The 20381-nt window shown below is 41.1% G+C and overlaps 1 protein-coding gene across 2 annotated transcripts in view; it reads left to right on the top strand.

The window, feature by feature from the left end:
• The window catches only part of STK32B (serine/threonine kinase 32B), a 363206-nt gene extending 343807 nt beyond the window's left edge, over nucleotides 1-19399 (top strand). For both annotated transcript variants that reach the window (XM_040335410.1, XM_040335411.1), the window contains exons 11-13: nucleotides 2710-2841; nucleotides 6179-6243; nucleotides 18783-19399. In XM_040335410.1, the coding sequence (XP_040191344.1) occupies nucleotides 2710-2841; nucleotides 6179-6243; nucleotides 18783-18927 (342 nt within the window). In that variant the 3' untranslated portion in view covers nucleotides 18928-19399. The remainder of the gene's footprint in view (nucleotides 1-2709; nucleotides 2842-6178; nucleotides 6244-18782) is intronic.
• Nucleotides 19400-20381: the final 982 nt, after the last annotated feature.

Below are 20381 nucleotides of genomic sequence, written 5' to 3'. Positions count from 1 at the left end.
ACACCTTTTGTTATCACTATAATAGCAGTCCTTTTTTTACTGAATTTTGGTCCTGAGATTTTTAACTCCTTCTAGGATTTAGTTTTTTGTTTGTGTGGACTAAGTCTGCATTCTTCCAAGGTAACTTTAAAAAAATAATAAAAAAATGTGACTTATGTAGCATTATGTGAAGATAACAATAAATATTAGCCTTTTAGACTTAATTGTATTTATGTTTGGATACTGGGGAAGAGGGTATGACTTTGGTTAGGTTTTATTTGTTGTATGATCCCCATTGAAGATCTGTTGGTCATTTCAGCCACTTTACTAGTCAAGCTCTGAGTTATAAATTTTGGTGCATCCCAGTGAAATTCTCCCTGTACCTTGTGATTGCTGTGACCAATCACAGTGATCAAAGTAGTAAACAAGGACTGCGTAAATGTAGTCTTTGAATAGTGTTAGGGAATTGATTGCTTACTGTTGTAATTTTGTCAGTTGTAAGCAATTACAGTGTCAAAAAATAAATAAATATATATAACCTGTATATATCTGCTTTACAGTATATATTGTGTATAGCTATAGATATGGATATAATTGTTTCTACTGCTTGCTATTCAGCTTTCTACGTGGGCACTTGTGTATGCCCTGTAGGTCCAGCTCTCTCATCACTGGCTGTGATTGACAACAGTGGGAGCCAATGTCTCCCACTGTTGTATCTGAGCCAATGAGGAGGGAAAGAGCCAAGAGAGCCTCATACACATTGCTGTATCAAGATCTGGCTCAGGTATGTATTCGGGGGGCTGCGGGGGCAGCTACATCCAGGTTTTTTACCTTACTGTAAAAAACCTTCTGCCTTTACAACCCCACGAAAACAGGGTGATTGAAATGAGAAACTCACTGCCATTTTAACAGACGTGCAATCAAAATTTAATCAAGTTTGGCAAACTTGGATTTCTCAGACATCGACTTTTAAGCAATTGCTTCTGTCTGACATTAGTGAGATGTTGCACCCACTGGGATCTCTTTACTTTCACTTTCTGTTCTTTTACTTTCTTTTCTTCTCTTCTCTATTCAATGCACTTACCATCTCCTCCTCACTTCAAGTTTTCCATTCTTTCTCACCACTTTTTACTTCATTGTGAAATTGTGATGTGGTATTCACTCTACGCAACTATACCCAAAGAAAATGTTTTGTTCTATTTGTTTCTACTTGTACAATATTATCACTTATTGTCTGTACTCCATCAAGTCCTTGGTTTTTGCTCTCTTGTATATTGACTCGCACATGTGATGTGTGCCATTAATATGCACAGACCCTTACGCTTACTGCATCTATGTCTTTGTTGTGGTACTTTATTATTAACTTCTTTTCAATAAAAATTTTGTAAAAGAAAAAGTCTCATACATGTGGTATTGTCATACTTGGAGGAGTAGCAGGATGTGTTTTGGGGTGTATTTCTAAGTATGACCATGCTGTGTGAGAAATATCTTATTAAATTGGCAACTCTGAGCACAAAAATTAATTATTAATTGTTTCCTGTATTTTCAAAAACTTGTGTCAAAACATTTCCTTAAAAGACTTACCATGCCTCTTAAAAATATACCATGGGGTGTTTACTCACCAAAAGCTGGTCAATTTGTGAGTATTTCTATTGTCCTGGTACTTCATGACCTCAAAAAATGTTAAAGGAAGACAGGAAATTAGATGCATAATTTATGCCCCTAGAAAGTCTGAAGGTACTCCTTGGATGTTGGGCCTCTCCATGTGGCTAGGCTGTGAAAATGTGTTTTACCTGTGGTATTGCCATATTCAGGAGGAGTAGCAACATGTGTTTTGGGATGTAATGCTAAGTATGCCTATGTTGTGTGTTAGTAATATCGTATTAATTGACAACTATGTGTAAAAACATACATGTTGACTTTCATTACGCATTTTCCAGAACACTTTTGGCATACAACTAAAGTCCTCAAAAGACTCACCATGCCTCTTAGAAAATACATTGGTGTGTTTTCTTTCTAAACTGTGGCCATTTTGTGGGTGTTTCCATTGTCCTGGTGCTCCAGGGCCTCCAAAAATGTAACAGGTAGATAGGAAATTAGATGCCTACTATGCTCCTTTAAATCGCAAAGGTGCTCCTTGGATTTAAGGCCCCTCTAACACCTATTTGTGATTATTATTAAGATGATTGTGATGATTAAGATTATTATCTTGCAGGTTTATTTCTCACATTTTTAGTACATTTTCCTGTATATAGTAAAAAGCAAAAACCCAGTAGTAATTAAATACCACCAAAAGAAGTTCTGTCTGTCTTAAAAAAATTATATACATTTAATTTGGGTACAAAGCTGTACACATGACACAGTAATTGTCATTCAAAGTGGGACAGCACTCGCTAAAAACTAAAAAATGGTCTGGACTGGAATGGGGGTAAAAAAGTCTGACCTTGAAGTGGTTAATGCACTTGTTAGTGCAGTTTTGCCACACACATCATTTGCCACTTTACTACTCTCCTCTGTGGCTGGTGGGAGGGGGTAGTTAGGGGGTTGAGTATCTGAACCTATTCCCTAAAAAAAAAAAAACCCTATGTAAAACAAGGGGTGCTGCCCTTACCTCTCCCAGTGTTGTAAAATGTTAATTTTAATGAACACATACATGTAAATACCTTTAGTGGTATATTTATTATATTTGCCTGAATTTGTACTTTAGTATTGTCGTTTTTTTTTTCTCAGAAAGGAAGACTGAACTGTGACCCAACGTTTGAGCTAGAAGAGATGATTCTAGAGTCTAAACCTCTCCATAAGAAGAAAAAGAGATTAGCCAAGTACAAGTCAAGAGAGGCAGCCAAGGAAAGTTGTGCGCTGGTAAGTATTTTCAGAGACTGTTAAAGCCCAATTGATTTCTCAAACCTTTATTCTTATTATAGTCCTGTACTGTTGTATGTTATGATTTTATCTTGAAAATGCCTTCACATTTGAAATGTAAATCCATTATGGTGTTCTATGTTGGTATTAAAATTAAAAACTACAGACCTACTTTCAGGTGTCCTTACACAGATTTAGTAGCGGTGAGAAAGAAAGGTGATGTGTCTGACCAGGTCTGTTAAATTAGAGAGAGCACTGGGCAGTGTGGTCAAACGTTAGTGCCTGTTGGACTGCCTAGTCATAGTTAGACGTCACTCAACTGCTGTTACAGGCAAGACATAAAATGGAGGCGACTTAACCACTTAAGGACCGAGCCTGTTTTTCCAGACTCAGTGTTTACAAGTTTAAAACAGGTTTTTTTGCTTGAAAATTACTTAGAACCCCAAACATTATATATTTTTTTCTAACATCCTAGAGAATAAAATGGCGGTCATTGCAATACTTTTTGTCACACCGTATTTGCGCAGCGGTCTTACAAGCTGACTTTTTTTGGAAAAAATTCAATTTTTTTATTAAAAAATAAGACATCAGTAAAGTTAGCCCAATTTTTTTTTCTATTGTGAAAGATAATGTTACGCCGAGTAAAATGATACCCAACATGTCACGCTTCAAAATTGCGCCCGCTTGTGAATGGCATCAAACTTGTACCCTTAAAAATCTCCATAGGCGATGTTTAAAAAATTCTACAGGTTGCATCTTTTGAGTTACAGAGGAGGTCTAGGGCTAGAATTATTGCTCTCGCTCTAACGATTGTGGCGATTTTTCACCGTTTTCATATGCAGGCGCTACTCACATATGTGTTCGCTTCTGCGTGCGAGCTCGTCGGGACGGGGCGCTTTAAAAAATTTTTTTATTTTAATTGATTTTATTTATTTTTACACTGTTTTAAAAAAAATGGGCCACTTTTATTCCTATTACAAAGAATGTAAACATTCCTTGTAATAGAAAAACGCATGACAGGTCCTCATAAATATGATATCTGGGGTCAAAAAGACCTCAGATCTCATATGTTTATTAGGACTCTATTCATGGTTTGGTTGGTTGTTTTTTACTTTTTTTTTTAATGAGTAACAAGGGGTGCTAACATGTGGCAGGATCCCCAGGTGACAATAAAAAGAAAAAAAGACCAAAAAAGGCTAATGTAGGCTCCTCATCTAAGGACTGATTAGCTGCAATATATTAAATTTTTGTTTTTGAGTTTAGATATGCTTTAATTACAGCTGGGGCACATTAGTCATTTTGTAATGTGGATAAAATGAATGTTTCAGAGATGAGTTCATGTAAAATGTATTTAAGACTTGGGGCATTGGTGTATTTGATAATCAACATGCTGTGCCACTGGCTGTATACGGTCTGTCCATACAAATGAACATTAGCCAAACTCTAAGCTCACGGCTGCTAATTTTATAGTAGAGCAACTATTTTCTACATCATTTGCACTGTAATGCTCATAACCACAACTTCTCTGAACTGATATGAGGGTAGACAGAGCACGCTCCAAGCAACATCATTTTATTTGATCTTTGTGTGCAGCGTGGGCTACTGCAGCATTTTATTATTTTCTATAATATTCTTTGAAGACATTAACGTTTAAATAATTGTTATTACTACCACTCCAGTAATAGGGTAGGAATGCTAATAAAGTAGCAAACATAATTTACATTCAAATTCCAATGTGGTACATTGCAGTATAGTACAAATTGCAGAAAATAGAATTGAATTGATTTGATATTCCAGAAAATAATATTGTTTAATGTGTTATAAGGAATGCATAACAATGCTGTAATTTGAAGTTGCTTACTTAAAGATGAGGTCTATTAACTACTGCTTGTATTTAATATATAATATGGACACAATTTTTTCATTTTATTACTTTTTTTTAATTGTTGGATTTTCTTTGCTACGGTATATGAATGCACTGTTTATAAAGCTTTAATTTAAAAGATGTGCAATAAGGACTTCTTAGTCCTGTTGTCTAAGTGTAGTGCATTTCTCTCAGCAACTTAGTGCGCTCAGGAGGAACAGGTTTAGCATCCAGCGCCACTGCCTGCAAAGTTTATTGCAGACTGTGCCAAAGGTACTCAAGCTTTTAGCCCTGTGCATTCAGCCAAGGGGCCTAAAAAGTCATAAAATACAAAATAACAGCACAGACAAACATTGTTCTGTCTCAAGGACATCCAGCTAAACCTTCTTATCCCATAAACTTCAGATACCATATTTCTTTGAACTCAGTTTATTAGAACAAGCTAGGTGAAACTACAAATAGACCTCAATACGTACATTATTGCATACAATACATCATACATAGCAGAAACAACGATATACAATACAATATGTGATAGTAAAAACTTTTTTTTTTAAGTTCCCTAAGGGGTGATGGTGATATATTGAGCAGGACATGTCCTGCTCCCTGCAGTGTCTTCTCAGAGCATGGTGGCTGTTCACTTCCTGTGAAGATTCTACCCAGAATTCCCTTGTTTACTAACAACTTCCTTAACTAAACATATAGTAGCAAATAAACAGAACTGAAGCAATACCAAAAAAGAACACTGGATGGAGCCTGCACTCCACATATGATTGTCGTATGTAAATTACAGACTTTACATGTTATTTTCACAACAAAGATACAGGTAATCAGCATAGGTGTGCGTAGTCTTTTGCATTAGGGTGTGCACCCCAAAGCTCAAACACATATGCGTGTGTGTGCATGTGTATATGTACTGATGGTGCCAGTAGAGCAGTGGACGGTGTCATAAGGACAGAGATTGGTGTAAGTAAGGCAGTGGACAGTGTCAGTAGTTCTATTTGTCTTATTTTTTAAGATTTTAGGGCCAGATTCACATAAAACTGCGGCGGCGTAACGTATCGTAGATAGATATGCTGGTTTACGACGCAAACTCCCCCCAGCGGCGGCCGCGGTACTGCATCCTAAGATCCGACAGTGTAAAATAATTACACCTGTCGGATCTTAGGGATATCTATGCGTAACTGATTCTATTAATCAGTCGCATAGATAGAAACAGAGATACGACAGCGTATCAGGAGATACGCCGTCGTATCCCTTTTGTGAATCTGGCCCTTATTTCTTACATTATTTTATTTGGTGAAATATCAGTGGTCTAAACAGGGGGATATGCACCACACAAGGCGATTAGGGTGTGCCCAGGCACACCTGGCACACCCTGTGCGCACGCCTATGGTAATCAGAGTATAAGTCTGGTGGACAGAACAAACATTGGTGAGTTGGTTTCAAGTCCTTGTCTCCTCTCTCTTCCAGAACGGACACCTGCAACAGTGCTTAGACACAGTGAGGAAAGAATTCATCATATTCAACAGGGAGAAGTAAGTATATTTATCAAACACGTGCTCATGTTCTACAAGGAAAATTGCTCTTGAAGCATTGTAGGTTATTTCTTAGCTGTTACTGGAAATGATTAATGATTGTGACAACAGGTGCAAAAGGGCTTTGCTGGCAGACTGTGTGCGGCTTCCCAGCATGAGTCTGTTTATTGATTGCACGCCTTTCTTGTCTGAAATACTGTAATATTCTACTTTCTCACTCCTACAATCCCAATTACTGGAAAGATTTAAGGCACATATTCAGAAAAGAGTGTGCTGGGAATAAATCTCACCCTGAAGACGACATACAGACTGGATCTTGATACTGTAATCCATACAGCCAGGGAAGCAAAAGGAAATGGTAGACTAACCACCCTAAACCTACTTAAATGGACATTGCCACACCATGACATTCAGAAGTGCCTTTTACCTTTTATCAGCAAAAAAACAAAGATGTAATAGAAGAACTCTGATATAAAACCTAAAATTGCATAATTATCCAAATATCTAAATATATCTGAAAAACAATTTTATAAAGCTGGGATGGATGCTTACATACTAATTTGTTGCTCTCCTAAAACCAGACCATTAGTGATGATTGATATTCTAAAAATCAGCTTTGCTAGGTATTTTGCAGCTTTAACCCCGAACTTTGCTGCTCTATGTAGACAGTTAAGCCTCATACACACGATCGGATATCTGATGGAATCTAATTCGATGGATTTTTTTGTCGGATATCCGATGAAGCTGAATTTCATCAGTCTTACCTACACACCATCAGTCAAAAATCCGATTGTGCCAAAACGCAGTGACGTACAACACTACGACGAGCCGAAAACAAATGAAGTTCAATGCTTCCAAGCATGCGTCGACTTGATTCTGAGCATGCGTGGATTTTTGACCGATGGAGTTCCATACAGACGATTAGATTTTTATATTGTTTTTTTATCCAAAGGAAAGATTTAAAACATGTTCAATTTTTTTACACCGTTGAAAATAAAACCGATGGGGCCCACACAGGATTGGTTTGTCCAATGAAAACAGTCCATCGGTCTGTTTTCAGCGGACAAACCGATCGTGTGTATGTGGCTTAAGTGTGTTGAACTTGTAGAGGGGCTATTGGACACCTACAATCCCCTAAACTATGCAATATCCTGAGGGAGACCTGTGGTTGCTTTTTTGGGGGAAGTTGCACATATGCTTATTTTGTCTGTTATATGAAATGGGCCATGAGTGCTATTCCACAGTTCCCTGCATGATCTGCCTCTAAATAATAGCTGGATCCTTATTAGATAACTGCCCAATGCCCATACAGTATTTGGCTGAGAGGCCAAACTCTGGGGTGAAGCACAGGGCTCACAGGATATAAAGGAAGAGATTAATTGAAGTAGCTTTTAGTATAGAAGAACCAAGCCACTCATCGCTGCCATTTAGACCATTGGGGATAAGTTGTAACTTCCTTCATTTGTGTTAACCCCATAACTTCATCATCATGAATGCCTTTGACACGAATGAGAATGGGAAGCGACCACCTTAAGGCCCTAATTCTATTAAAACCTCCAAATGAGTATGACTCTCATATGGATCCCTTAATTTTTAATACAAGTTGCGTGTTTTGTGTTTTTTATTTTGACTTTTTTTTTGCTTGGATAGAAAAAATATTTAAGAAAACATGATCACAAAAATCACTAGATGGCAAGAATATAAGGGCAAAAAAATAATAATCACTCAGTAGGCTGCATTCGGAGACACAACAGAAAACATCCAAACTGCATCTCATTGTCATTGTCCGCGGACCGTTTTCATCGGACATGTCCGCGGACCGTTTTCATCGGACATGTCCGCTGGGATCATTTGGTCTGATGGCTGTGCACACCATCAGACCAAATTCCCCGCGGACAGACGATGCGGTGACGTGGCGGCGATGACGCGGCGACGTGCGCGAACCCGGAAGTTCAATGCTTCCACGCATGCGTCGAATCACTTCGACGCCATGCGCGGGTTCTCGGGCCAGCGGACATGTCCGATGAGTCGTACTGACCATCGGACATGTCCCACGGACAGGCTTCCAGCGGACATGTTTCTTAGACCACTGATTGCTCAGTCCCCAGGTCCACTCTGAACATAGAGTGGCAACCATCAGTCACCACTCTGTGTTCTACCCCTCCAGCACTCACTGGAGCACCAGATTGGATGGGAGGCAAGAGATTCTCAGTGGTGCGCCGAGAGGCTGAGCCAGCTGCTGGTCAGGCATTTGGGGCGGACCCTGATATTATTGTCAGCAAGGTGCCTTTAAGGCAAGGCAAAAGGGAAACTGCCCTGGGCCCCATCATTGTTGTGGGGCCCAAAGCAGCTGCCTTATACTTACCAACTATCCCAGTTTAAATTCCCTTGTCTTGTGAAGTTTTAGTCCTGTGCTGTTTTTTCCCTGATATCTCAGTGAGAAGTTATGTTACTAATACTGCCCAGCTCTGCCCTATTGCCATGTACAGATGTCTCTCCTTCCGAGCCTGTGTTTACATGCAAATAACCTGCATTGATATGTAAATAGCGGCAGCATTAATATGTAAATGGTCCGTGGATCGGTGGCATTGATATGTTAATAGAGGTAACATTCATATGTATATTATGCCCCCCCTGAGGTCATCTCCACCATCACTTCTGCTGAATGTTGACCACCCGACAGGTAAAGGGGCATGCTAGAAAGTCCTGCCTACAACTGTGGTCATTAAGCCCAACATCAGCTTGTTCTACAAAGGTAAGCAAATTGTAGGTTGAACCCTTTATCAAAATAACATGGTGCCACAGCACCCTGAATTTTGCTGCATGTGAACATACACACCTCAGCAGATGTGTGAGGGTGTCATTAACAATTAATGGCACTGCTGTGTATCTGCTAAAGGGCAGCACATTTCTGAAGTGTCAGGAAAGTGATTTTGCATGCATTCCTGACACACACAAATGTGAGCATAGGTTAAATGTCTCAGTTACATTGGTGGTCAGTGTAAATCTTTTCATTACATTGGGATTTACTGTACAATCCTTTCATGCACACTAGTAGCCAGTGTGAATGTCCCCCTTACACATTGGTGGTCAGTGTAAATCCCTCCTTACTTTGGTGGTTAGTGTAAATGCTCCTTTTACATTAGTGGTCAGTGTAAATCCCCATTACATTAGTGGTCAGTGTAAATCCCCATTACAAGAGGGACCAGTGTTGAAACTCCTCTTTAAATTGGTAATCGGTAAAAAAAAAAATCCAAACTTGCATTTTTGGTCAGTTTTGAATCCTCCCTTACATTGGTGGTCCATGTAGAAGCCACCTTTAAATTGGGGGTGAGTGTAAATCTCCCCTTACATTGGTGGTTAGTGTAGAAATCCCCCTTTATTGGTTATTGATGTAAAATTCCCCATTACATTGTCAGTGCAAATTCTTCATTACATTGGTGATCAGTGTACTGTTGTAAATGGCGCTGTTGACGTATTGTGTTCCACGCTGGAACGCATACGGCGACCGCTCGATGACGTCATCGCCCTGCGCCGCGTGCATTCCAGCTTGGAACGCGAAAGTGCAGAATGCAATCAATACTGCATTCGGCACACATGACTATAAACCGAACGGCATGTACTACACACGCCGTTCTATTATTGTCAGCCGTATCGGCCACGCTACAATCCTGGTACCATTGCTCCCACACTGGACAACAAGCCAGGCTGCAAATTCATGGACATTTAACCATCACCCTCACTAAGTCCAGCCTGCCATTGCTGGGGACTCCCTGACAGATCTTCCCTGCTGACACCCTACACTACGGAATCCTTTGCCGTTAACTTCAAGCCCTGCAAAACGGATAAGTAGCATTTGTTCCATCTGTAGTGCCTTAGAAAGACCTGCTACATATTTTGCTTCTAAACATTCGTTGCATAAAACTCTGGCTTGCTAGATACTAACATACTGCTTGGGACTGACTGTTGTGTTACTGCCTGTTGCTGTGGAACATCTTAAAGAGGAGTTCCACCTAAAAATGGAACTTCCTCTTAACCCACTCCTCGCCCCCTTACATGCCACATTTGGCATGTAATTTTTTTGGGGGGGGAGTGGGGCTTCAGGAGAAGGGGACTTCCTGTCCCACTTCCTCCTTCCGCCAAGGGGCTGGAAAGGCGATTAGCTTAATCGCCTTTTCACAGCCCCTCCCTGTAGGCAAATGCCTGCCCAATCGGACGGGCGCCGCGCCGCTCACGCTTGCGCACTGACGCTCGCACATGCGCAGTGGGTGCCCGGCTGTGAAGCCGAAAGCTGTCACTGCCGGGTGCCCACACTAAGAATGAAGACGCCGGCCGGCGAGGGGGGGCGAGGAGCGGAGCACCGGCCGGCGCTTCGCTGGAGCCGTGGAGCAGGTAAGTGTCAGTTTATTAAAAGCCAGCAGCTACACTTTTTGTAGCTGCTGACTTTTAATAAACTTAAAAAAAAGGTGGAAAACACCTTTAAAGGAACATATACTCTCAAATTAAGCTGAGCTATATATGCCTCTCTTACACAACTATTAGTTGTTATCACAAACCCTATTTACTACCTGTAAATGGGAGAAGAGAAATTTTGGACAGCCGCACTACAAAAAAAGGTAAAAAGGTGGTGCCTTTTTATTCTGGTAAAAAAAATACTACAAAAGCAAGAAAAAAACAGCAACCAGTGGGGTAATAGAGCTAACTAGTTTCACATTGATAACCAATGCTTAGTCATAGCTTATCAATGTGAAACTAGTTAGCTCTATTACCCCACTGTTTGCTGTTTTTTTCTTGCTTTTGTAGTATTTTTTTTACCAGAATAAAAGGCACCACCTTTTTACCTTTTATTGGAGTGCGGCTGTCCAAAATTTCTCTTCTCCCATTTATGCTCTGTGCATTGCCTGCACCCACTGGATTTTGGGCTATTTTATTCACCACTGAGGTACATCATCTGGAGCGGCGGTTCCTTCTTTCTATTTACTACCTGCTTGACATAAGTTGTTACTTATTTATGGGCCTGTGCCCTAAGTTACTATGTTCGCCCTATCTTTTCTATGCTAAGGATTGAGGTATTTTATATCTGCTCCCTTAGTGGCCTAATGCATTTCCTTATGTTTAGGTGATATAATGTAGAGAACCCCCAAACTCCTGTTCTTGATTGGAGTGACGTCTGGGGTCCAGTACTGATAATCACTTGCATAAGGAAGTCTATTGGAATCTTCACGTGCATCATATCTTTTAACACTAGTGGTTGGACGCATGTTGTAATACGTCCACCCCTAGTAGCTCAATGCATTCCTTTATGTGTGAGAGAGAGATGATGTAGAGAACCCCCAAACTCCTGTTCTCTAAATTGGAGTGACGCCTGGGGTCCAATACTGAATTCTCATAGAGAAGTGCATTGAAATCCTTGCTAACCGCAGTTGTGGTTCACTCGCATTCACCAGAGCTGTTACAACTGTACATTTCCCTTTACATTGGTGATAAGTGCAGCATTGCCCTTACACTGGTGGTCAGTACAAATCTCCTCGACAATGGTTGTCAGTGTAAATTCTCCCTTACATGGAGGTCAGTGTAAATCCACCCTCACTGTGGTGGTCAGCGTAGAATCCCCCAATATATACTTGCCAACGATTCCCAGCTTTGCTCTACTTGATTTTAAAATATGTACTGCCTCCTAACTAATCCCATCCCCCACCACTGCCACTGATCTCATCAACCCCCCAGCATTGCCACTAATCACACCCCCCTCGCCCAGTTTTGCCACTGATCCCAGAAGTCCTAGGATTCCTAGGAGTTTTCTGTCTACTGATGTGCAGGCAGTGAGGAGATTGTGTTCTGTAACCTTTAGCAAAAATTAGTGAGCAGTAATAATGTGCATTAAGCTCTTGCAGCCAATCATTGAGCGGTAAGGATATGGGGTAACCTCTAGCAACCAATCAGTGAGCAGTAATAATGTGCAGTAACCTCTAGTAACCAATCAGTAAGCAGTATTGATGTACAGTAATCTCTAGCAACAAGAAGACGTCATGTACTGTAATCTGTAGCAAATAATCAGTGAGCCATAATGTGTGCTGTAACCTTTAGCAGCCATCTAGTGAGCAGTAATGATACACTGTAACCTCTAGCAACCAATCACAATTTCTGCTTGATCTGATTCAGTAAACAGATTTTGAGTCTAGCTGCTATTTATTTTATGTCTCAGAGCAGGTGGAGAGCGAAATTGCATGGGGGGGCAATAAAATGTTTGCCCAGGGTCCAATCAATATTAAAGACGGCCCTGATTGACAGGATCCCTGCCAAGCCTGGACTGGTTTTGTGATGTCAGCCAGCGCCCAGCAACGGACTTTAGTTTAGTTTGGCCATACTTCTCTTTTAACATATGAGACATGATAGGCACTAAGATACAATATTGATCTAAGATATAATCTGAGGTTCTTACTGTTTGCGGGATGAGCTCTGTACATTAAATAAATTCAGGACATAATTGTACAGTCTACCGTGCTTTGGAAACAGAGAGATCATTTGCAGATTTCTTGGCTCTAAATTATCAGTAAATCATATATTATAGGTCCATGCCAACAAGACTTTGGATTCTTAAGTCAGCAGGGCATGACATACTTCCAATTATTGAGCTCTAACAGCAGGAGAGACCATCATTGTTTGATTTTAATGATAAAAATAAAAGTGCACACAGAGATGCTCTTCTCAACTTCAGCTATACCTTTGACTAAAGATTTTGATAATGAAGCATAATGGGTTGTATCAGAACTTAGTAACTTCATAACCGTGTGGCTCAAGGTTTGAATTTTATCAGGAATACCATTTCTATGCAGTTAACATGTTTCCCCTAGTTTTTATGGGTTTTCTCCATTTATTTGGCTTTTTACTAATATTGACTTTAGAGTTTATCATTGTAATAGTTCAAACAAGGTCCTCTGAGGACATCACCTTGCCAGCTGCTATAGCCACTATGACAATACGTGGCATTGCAGAATCTATGTGAAGTTAATGGGGTGTTTATGAAGAGTATGATGTGATCATTTGAAGCTTTATAAAGCATATCTAAAGCCAAAACCAAAAATGTATAATCTATATTGTAGCTTACCAGTCCCTAGAAAAGATGGAAATATTTGTTTTATTTTTTGAGTCTCTGATAAGTCCCCCCCGCTGCAGACCCCCACATCCAACAGGCTAGGGAAGTGGGAGTAAGACCCTTTTCCAAATCAACATGGGGACAAGGTGGTTTCCCAGGGGAGGCCTCCTGGCAAGGTACCACCCCCCGTGTTGTGGGCATATGGCCTGGTATGGCTCAGGAGATGGGACACGCACTCACTGTCCCTCTCTTTCCTGGCCAGCCAGGCTGCACTTTTTTGTTGCCCCCCAACTGCTCCCCTTAAGCTGAATAAGCATCAGACATGCCACACAGTAATGCAAAGCAAGAATTACACCCCCTATCGCAATTGGTGAATAGAGCCACACCATAACCAAATGCTTTGCACATGGTTGCAGTGCTGTGAGATTTTCTTTAGGTTAAAATAATAAGGGGCCAACATAATGCCTTCCCACCAGTGACGTGAGGTGAGGTCAGTGGCTGGTGAGGCACTGGCTAGTATCAGATCCAGAACACACAGAATACAAACGCCGTGATCGTTAGAGCGAGAACAATAATTCTAGCTCTAGACCCCCTCTGTAACTTTAAACATGTAACTTTTTTAAAGCGTCGCCTATGGAGATTTTAAAGTACCGAAGTTTAGCGCCATTCCACAAGTGTGCGCAATTTTAAAGCGTGACATGTTAGGTATCTATTTAGTTGGCGTAACATCATCTTTTACATTATACAAATAAAAAATATGACTAACTTTAGTGTTTTTTTTTTATATTCATGAAAGTTTTTTTCACCCAAAAAATGCATTTGAAAAATTGCAACGACCGCCATATTACTCCTTAGGGTGTCTGCTTAAAAAAAAATGTATGTATATATATATATATATATATATATATATATATATATATATATATATATATATATTATGTTTGGGGGTTCTAAATAATTTTCTAGCAAAAAAAAAAAATTCTCATGGAGGAGAGAAGTGTCAGAATTGGCTATAAATGTGCACTGATTGCTATGTAAATGTCACTGGCAGAGAAGGGGTTAACACTAGGGGGCGATCAAGGGGTTAACTGTGTTCCCTAGTTTGTATTCTAACTGTGGGGGGATGAGGCTGACTATAGGAGATGACAGATCGTGTTTTCTAGAAAGATCTGTCCTTCCTTCTCAGATAGCATGGAGATTTGTGTTTACACACACAAACCCTGATTTGATTCTAAGCTTCTCATTCCCCCTTTGACTGCCGCTTTGATGTAGGATTTTACTTGACATGCATCTGCCGCATTACCCCGGGTGGCTTCCTTCATACAAGAAGCACATACTGTACTACTGTAGCTTCCCTGGTAGCACTTCCGCTGAACACGCCCAACAGGCTTTCTCTTCCACCCATGTTGGCGAGGAGGCCCTAGAAGAGGAAGAGGACCTTCGCCTGTGTTTACGCCATGAGTTGCTCTTTTTGGACGCTTTTTGAAAATGCGACATCTCCTGGCTCAGATCCAAACGACTACAGTGAGGGAAAGGAGAAGGAGATATGGAGTGCCGTCCTGACGGAAGTTTATTTGTTGCTGATCTGATTTATCACGCCTTGAACCCTTCTTCCTCTTTTGAAGGTGGGGTGACGATTTAGACCCTTTTCGTGGGCGTTTATCCTGCACTGGGCTCCTCTCTCTGAAAACAGATAGAAGGATGCTCTCTTTTAATACAAAAAAAAATAAAAATGTATTAATTAAAACAGACAGGAGAATTGGGAAGACCTGCAAAGACATAAATGTTAATGAAATGCTCAAGCTGCTAGCCAGTCAAGACAGTGCTCAGAACAGCCTGGAGGACTTACCTAGCAGAGAAGAGCAACAGACTGGCGCATCTGATCTCCTGAAGCACACACAAACAGGGAGGTGAGCAGAAATCCAGGGCCGTCTTTATGACCAGCGGTGACTGCCAATCAAATTACGTTATTCACTGGTTGCTAGGCAACCCGACCTGGCCTCCCACGATAGCTCTGCCCCTCCATGAGGTTGGCAATCCCGGAACTGCCCAGTAAGGAGCCACATCAATTCTTTATCAGCCCTTATGCATTACTTTATACTGCCTACCAGGGAGGATTGTATACAATAGCAGTAGTTTATAATGCCCATAATAAGTCCCAGCGATCGAACATTGCAGATCAGTGGCGGCTGGTGCTCCAAATCTTTGGGGGCGCAAACAAACGAAAAAAAAAACATCAATTGCAGCCTCACTGTGCCCATCAATTGTCGCCACTGTGGCATCAAACGCAGCCACTGTGCCATCAATTGTCGCCACTGTGCCATGCCATAAATTGTCACCACTGTGCCATGCGATAAATTGTCACCACTGTGCCATGCCATCAATTGACGCCAATGTGCCATCAAACGCAGCCACTGTGCCATCAATTGTCACCACTGTGCCATGCCATCAATTGTCACCACTGTGCCATGCCATCAGTTGTCGCCACTGTGCCATGCCATCAATTGTCACCACTGTGCCATGCCATCGATTGCCGCCAGTTTTCCCCCACAAAAACCACCAGTTTGCCCCCACAAAAACCGCCAGTTTGCCCCCCCCCCGGCACTTACCTTTCTCAAGTCAGCCATCCTCCTCCAGACCTCCACACTCCCTCAATGTCTTCTCCTGCCCTCGATGTTGCTTCAGCCAATTTAGTTACAGGTAACCAGACCCGGTGAACCTGATTGGCTGAGAGGCGTGTGGCTGTGCGCCCTATGTTTAACTGTTTGGAAGTCAATTACAGCCCACAGGCTGTAATCGGGAAGCCTGTCAGAGCCACTGGGTCAGATAGGCACTTCCAGAACACACCCACCGCCAGCTACTGCTGTAATTCAGATGACCAGAGATGGGTGCAGGAGAGAGAGGGGGCGGCGCTCCTGTGCCGACTATGGATGCACCACCACTGTTGCAGATGGCTCGGTTCTCACAGCTCCCCGAGCAGAGAGCTGTTGACTGTCAATCAGCAGATTTCCACTCTGCTCCTCCATGCTCACTGGAGCGCTGAGCTGTGGAGGGGCAGGGAGTGACCATCTTAGGATCTCAGCGGCTTGCTGAGAGGCTGAGACAGGTGTCAGTCTGGCACCTGGCGGATCCAGACTTTATTGTCGTGATGACGCGGTGCCTGGACTGATTTCTGTGACAACAGCAGAGAGCGGACTTTGTCACAGGAGTGCAAAACTAATTGCACTCATGTGACCCATATGAGAAGCCCAGCCAAACAAGCTTAGGCTGGACTTCTCCTTTAAAGCATAATTACAGGCACTATACTTACGTCCTCTCTCTAATGGTCTGTGTCCCTCAGTGGTGCTGGCATCTTCTTTCTGGGTGTTGGTCTTTATGTATCTCCATTAGCTGACGTTTGGTGACCAACTCCTGCACGTGTGCAGGAATCCGTCATCCTGGTACCACAGGGACATGCCAACAATGCAAGCTGAGCTGTGCATGAGCATCTACGTTTATGTGCTTCTAAAGATGACAAGCAGGCAGGTAGGTGTTATTCATTACATAACAGACATTGCATGTCTCTTTTGCAATAATAACTTGCCCGATTGCTTTCTGTTGTAAAATTACTTAAGTTCCGCTTGAAATACTCTGTGCGGAAGTTGCAAACTAATGAGGTGTTCAGTAACCTCCAGGGTCAACATCACTACAATATAATGTAGTTCAAATGTAACAATAGACCTCTATTTGAATTTTTTTTTAAAAAAAACATCCTTGGGTATAATTCTTATCACCCATAGTGAATACATGACAGGCAGCTCTAGTTGTCACTTGTCCAATTGAGTGTGGATCACAGGTCGCAGGCCACTGGCCCTGCATGCCTTGCTACATTTATGTAGGGGGCCTACTTCCCATCGTAAAGCCATCCATCATGCACACAGTGTGCATAGGCAATAATGTAACCACGCAGGCAGTTTTTAAATTCTACCTAGTTTATGATTTGGAACACCAATACTAAATTGAAGCATAAAACAGAATCTAATTAAAGCAAAACGAACCGTAGGATCAAAATGACACAGAAAAGCATCAGAGGATTTTTACATAAGATTGCCCTTTTCTCTTACCTATACGATTATAATTAAAACGACACGTGATAGGAAAATTGTCTTCTCACTGTATGACATATAGGCTGTGTAATTTTAATGCCTGGAAAGGGCCCACTTGGTGAACCTAGTCTTTTTCACAGATAGCCACTAATCTAGCGGATCCATGAAACTGATGCTTTAGGAGTGAATCACATTAAACCCTCTCACTTCAATGTACTTCTTCCTATCTGCATGAACCTCTGCAGATTGTACAAATCATTACTCCCTGTTGCAGGATGAATGAATGCACAACATGCGCATATTTAAGCAAATCATTGAATCATGACTTAGCTGTAAAGTATTTGATCCATGGCAAAATCATACATTGATTCAGTAATTTCTATTCATCAAAGACATTTATTTATTACAGAAAATGTAAAACCTCAAGTTGTGTATTTCTCAATATTAAAGTAGGCAATGTTCTATCAACTCAAACAGTATTCCCCATTTAACTTTAAAAAACTGATAAAATCTTTTTAACAAAAACCTACCTGTATAATTATAATTGTATAATTATAAGTGTCGTATAGTCAAAGCTATGGTATTCCCAGTGGTAACCTATGGCTGTGAAAGTTGGACCATAAGCAAGCTGAATGCCAAAGAATTTATGTTTTTGAACTATGGTGTTGGAGAGGACTCTTGAAAGTCCATTGAACAGCAAGAAGATCAAACCAGTCAATCTTGAAGGAAATCAACCCTGAATTTTGACTGGAAGGACAGATCCTGAAGCTGAAACTCAAATACTTTGGCCATCTAATGCAAAGAGAGGACTCATTGGAAAAGACCCTGATGCTGGGAAACATGGAAGGAAAAAGAAGAAGAGGACAACAGAAAACAAGATGGATAGATAGAATGATCGTAACAATGAACATGAAGTTAAGAAAGCTCCGGGAGATAGCAAAGGACAGAGAAGCCTGGCGCGCTATTGGCCAAGAGGTCACGAAGAGTCGGACATGACTAAACAACAACAATCTGTATAATGATTTCCCAGATTGAAGTGTATGCTATGCTTCCCGGTATATAAGCCCAGTACCGGCTGCTTGCCATTTGGCGGCCTGTGTAAAACTGTATACACTAGCCAGATCTGTGTCTCTTATTATTCAGCAGTCTGTGTATTCTGATCTTTCCTGTTCTGTAGTAATGAAAAAAAGCTACAAAAGCTGTTGATCTTTCTTGGTGCTCACAATGTATTGGCTGCAGGTGATAAATACAAAATGTTAACATATAGTATAGCTATAGCCGATTAACATATATATTTTTTATTTAAATTTTGAAAATAAATATGCAGATGTATTTTATTTGTGTTATTTTTTGTCTAGGCTGAAGCACCAACCAGAGCAAGATGGACAAGCTTCGAGCACAGACAGCAGAGCACATAGCCAGCAACACATAAAGCCTCAAGATGGACACACAACAAATAACAACATCTTGGTACATGGCTGCACAAGAGGCTGTAGCAGCTAGTGGACAGTGACTGGACACATTACAATATAAAGACAGTTAAGGAGCCCCTTTGCATGCCTTCACTCAGAAACATGGACTGCTCTTCAAAATGTGAATTATTACCAAGTATTCAAGCACAACTCTTAAATGAGTTTGCTTATGGGTGGCACTAAGATTCCTTCTTTAAAATAAGAACTCCAAATGTCAAACTGTAACAAATATAAAAGACAAAACGTTCACGTGTCCTGGGATAAAACTTGAACTTATACTAATTTATTTTTTAACATTTCTGAATATTAAGGCAGTGCTTATGCAGAAATTGAAGCATCTAGATTATTTTTATGCAAAGAAAGCTACAATATCTAGTTTCTATTAAAAAGAGCTTTAGGTATTTGGTATTTGGCTTTGTATTTGTGTAGCCTCCTTTTCTCTGTTATAAAATATTGTAGGCTAAAGATGGCTCACTGGAGGCTAACGTGTTCTCCAGTGGGGTTACTGGATAAGAAATCAAGTGGAATTTAGGTGTATTGGATCTTTATATAAAATTGTAAAGTAGCAGACACCTTCTGATCTATGCTCTCATCTGCTAATTATTTTCAAAGCACCCTAGATTAACTAGAACCCATTTTGGGTGTAACTGGCTATGAGAGCCAGCATGGTTATGCTCTTATACCCTGAGCTTTTGTATTTGCCTAGCAAACCAGCTATTACATTGGTGCCAATAGGAAAGCACAAAGTGCTGATATGGTCATATCAGCAAAGGACACCCCTTCCCTGAACCCAGGAACACCAAGAATTAATGTGCAAAAAATAATTAGTTAAAGCTAAAGTTTAGGTATGGACATTTTTGCCTAGCTTGGAACATGTTATGCCGCGTACACACGATCAGTTTTCCCGTCAGGAAAACTGTCATGTTTTCTCTTGGACGAGAAAACCGGCCGTGTGTAGGCTCTCCAGCAGTTTTCCCGATGAGAAAACCGATGAGAATCACAACGACAAAATTTAGAACATGTTTTAATTTTTCTCGTCGTGAATCACAAAGTTTTTTTCCTCTGCAGTTTTCCCATAGGGAAACACTGCGGTGAAGCCTACACACGGCTGGTTTTCTCGACCAAGAGAAAACATGTTGGGAAAACCAGCCGTGTGTACACTGGCAAATGGGACCAAGCCGGTCCTCGGTTTTCCCGTCGGGTTTCTCTGCGCTGTTTTCACCGCCTAGAAACCCGATCGTGTGTACGCGGCATAAGTATGTATGTGCTTTACCTAGCCAATCCCCATGGCAGCTGAAAATCTCTGCATTATGCACTGCTGCTACAGTGATTGCCACAAGCTTGCGGGTCCCATGCTAAGCTATCTTGCTGCTTACTGAATACAGGGAGTTGCTTGTTCTGCATAGACATCATTCAGAGAACACTTTGCATTGTCTCAATGAATGCAAAGTATTCTTTGATTGTATGAGGTGGAGAACATGATGT

This window comes from Rana temporaria, chromosome 1, assembly GCF_905171775.1.
Source record: "Rana temporaria chromosome 1, aRanTem1.1, whole genome shotgun sequence".
NCBI classification, from domain to species: domain Eukaryota; kingdom Metazoa; phylum Chordata; class Amphibia; order Anura; family Ranidae; genus Rana; species Rana temporaria.
This window is presented reverse-complemented; position numbering and strand designations above follow the sequence as displayed.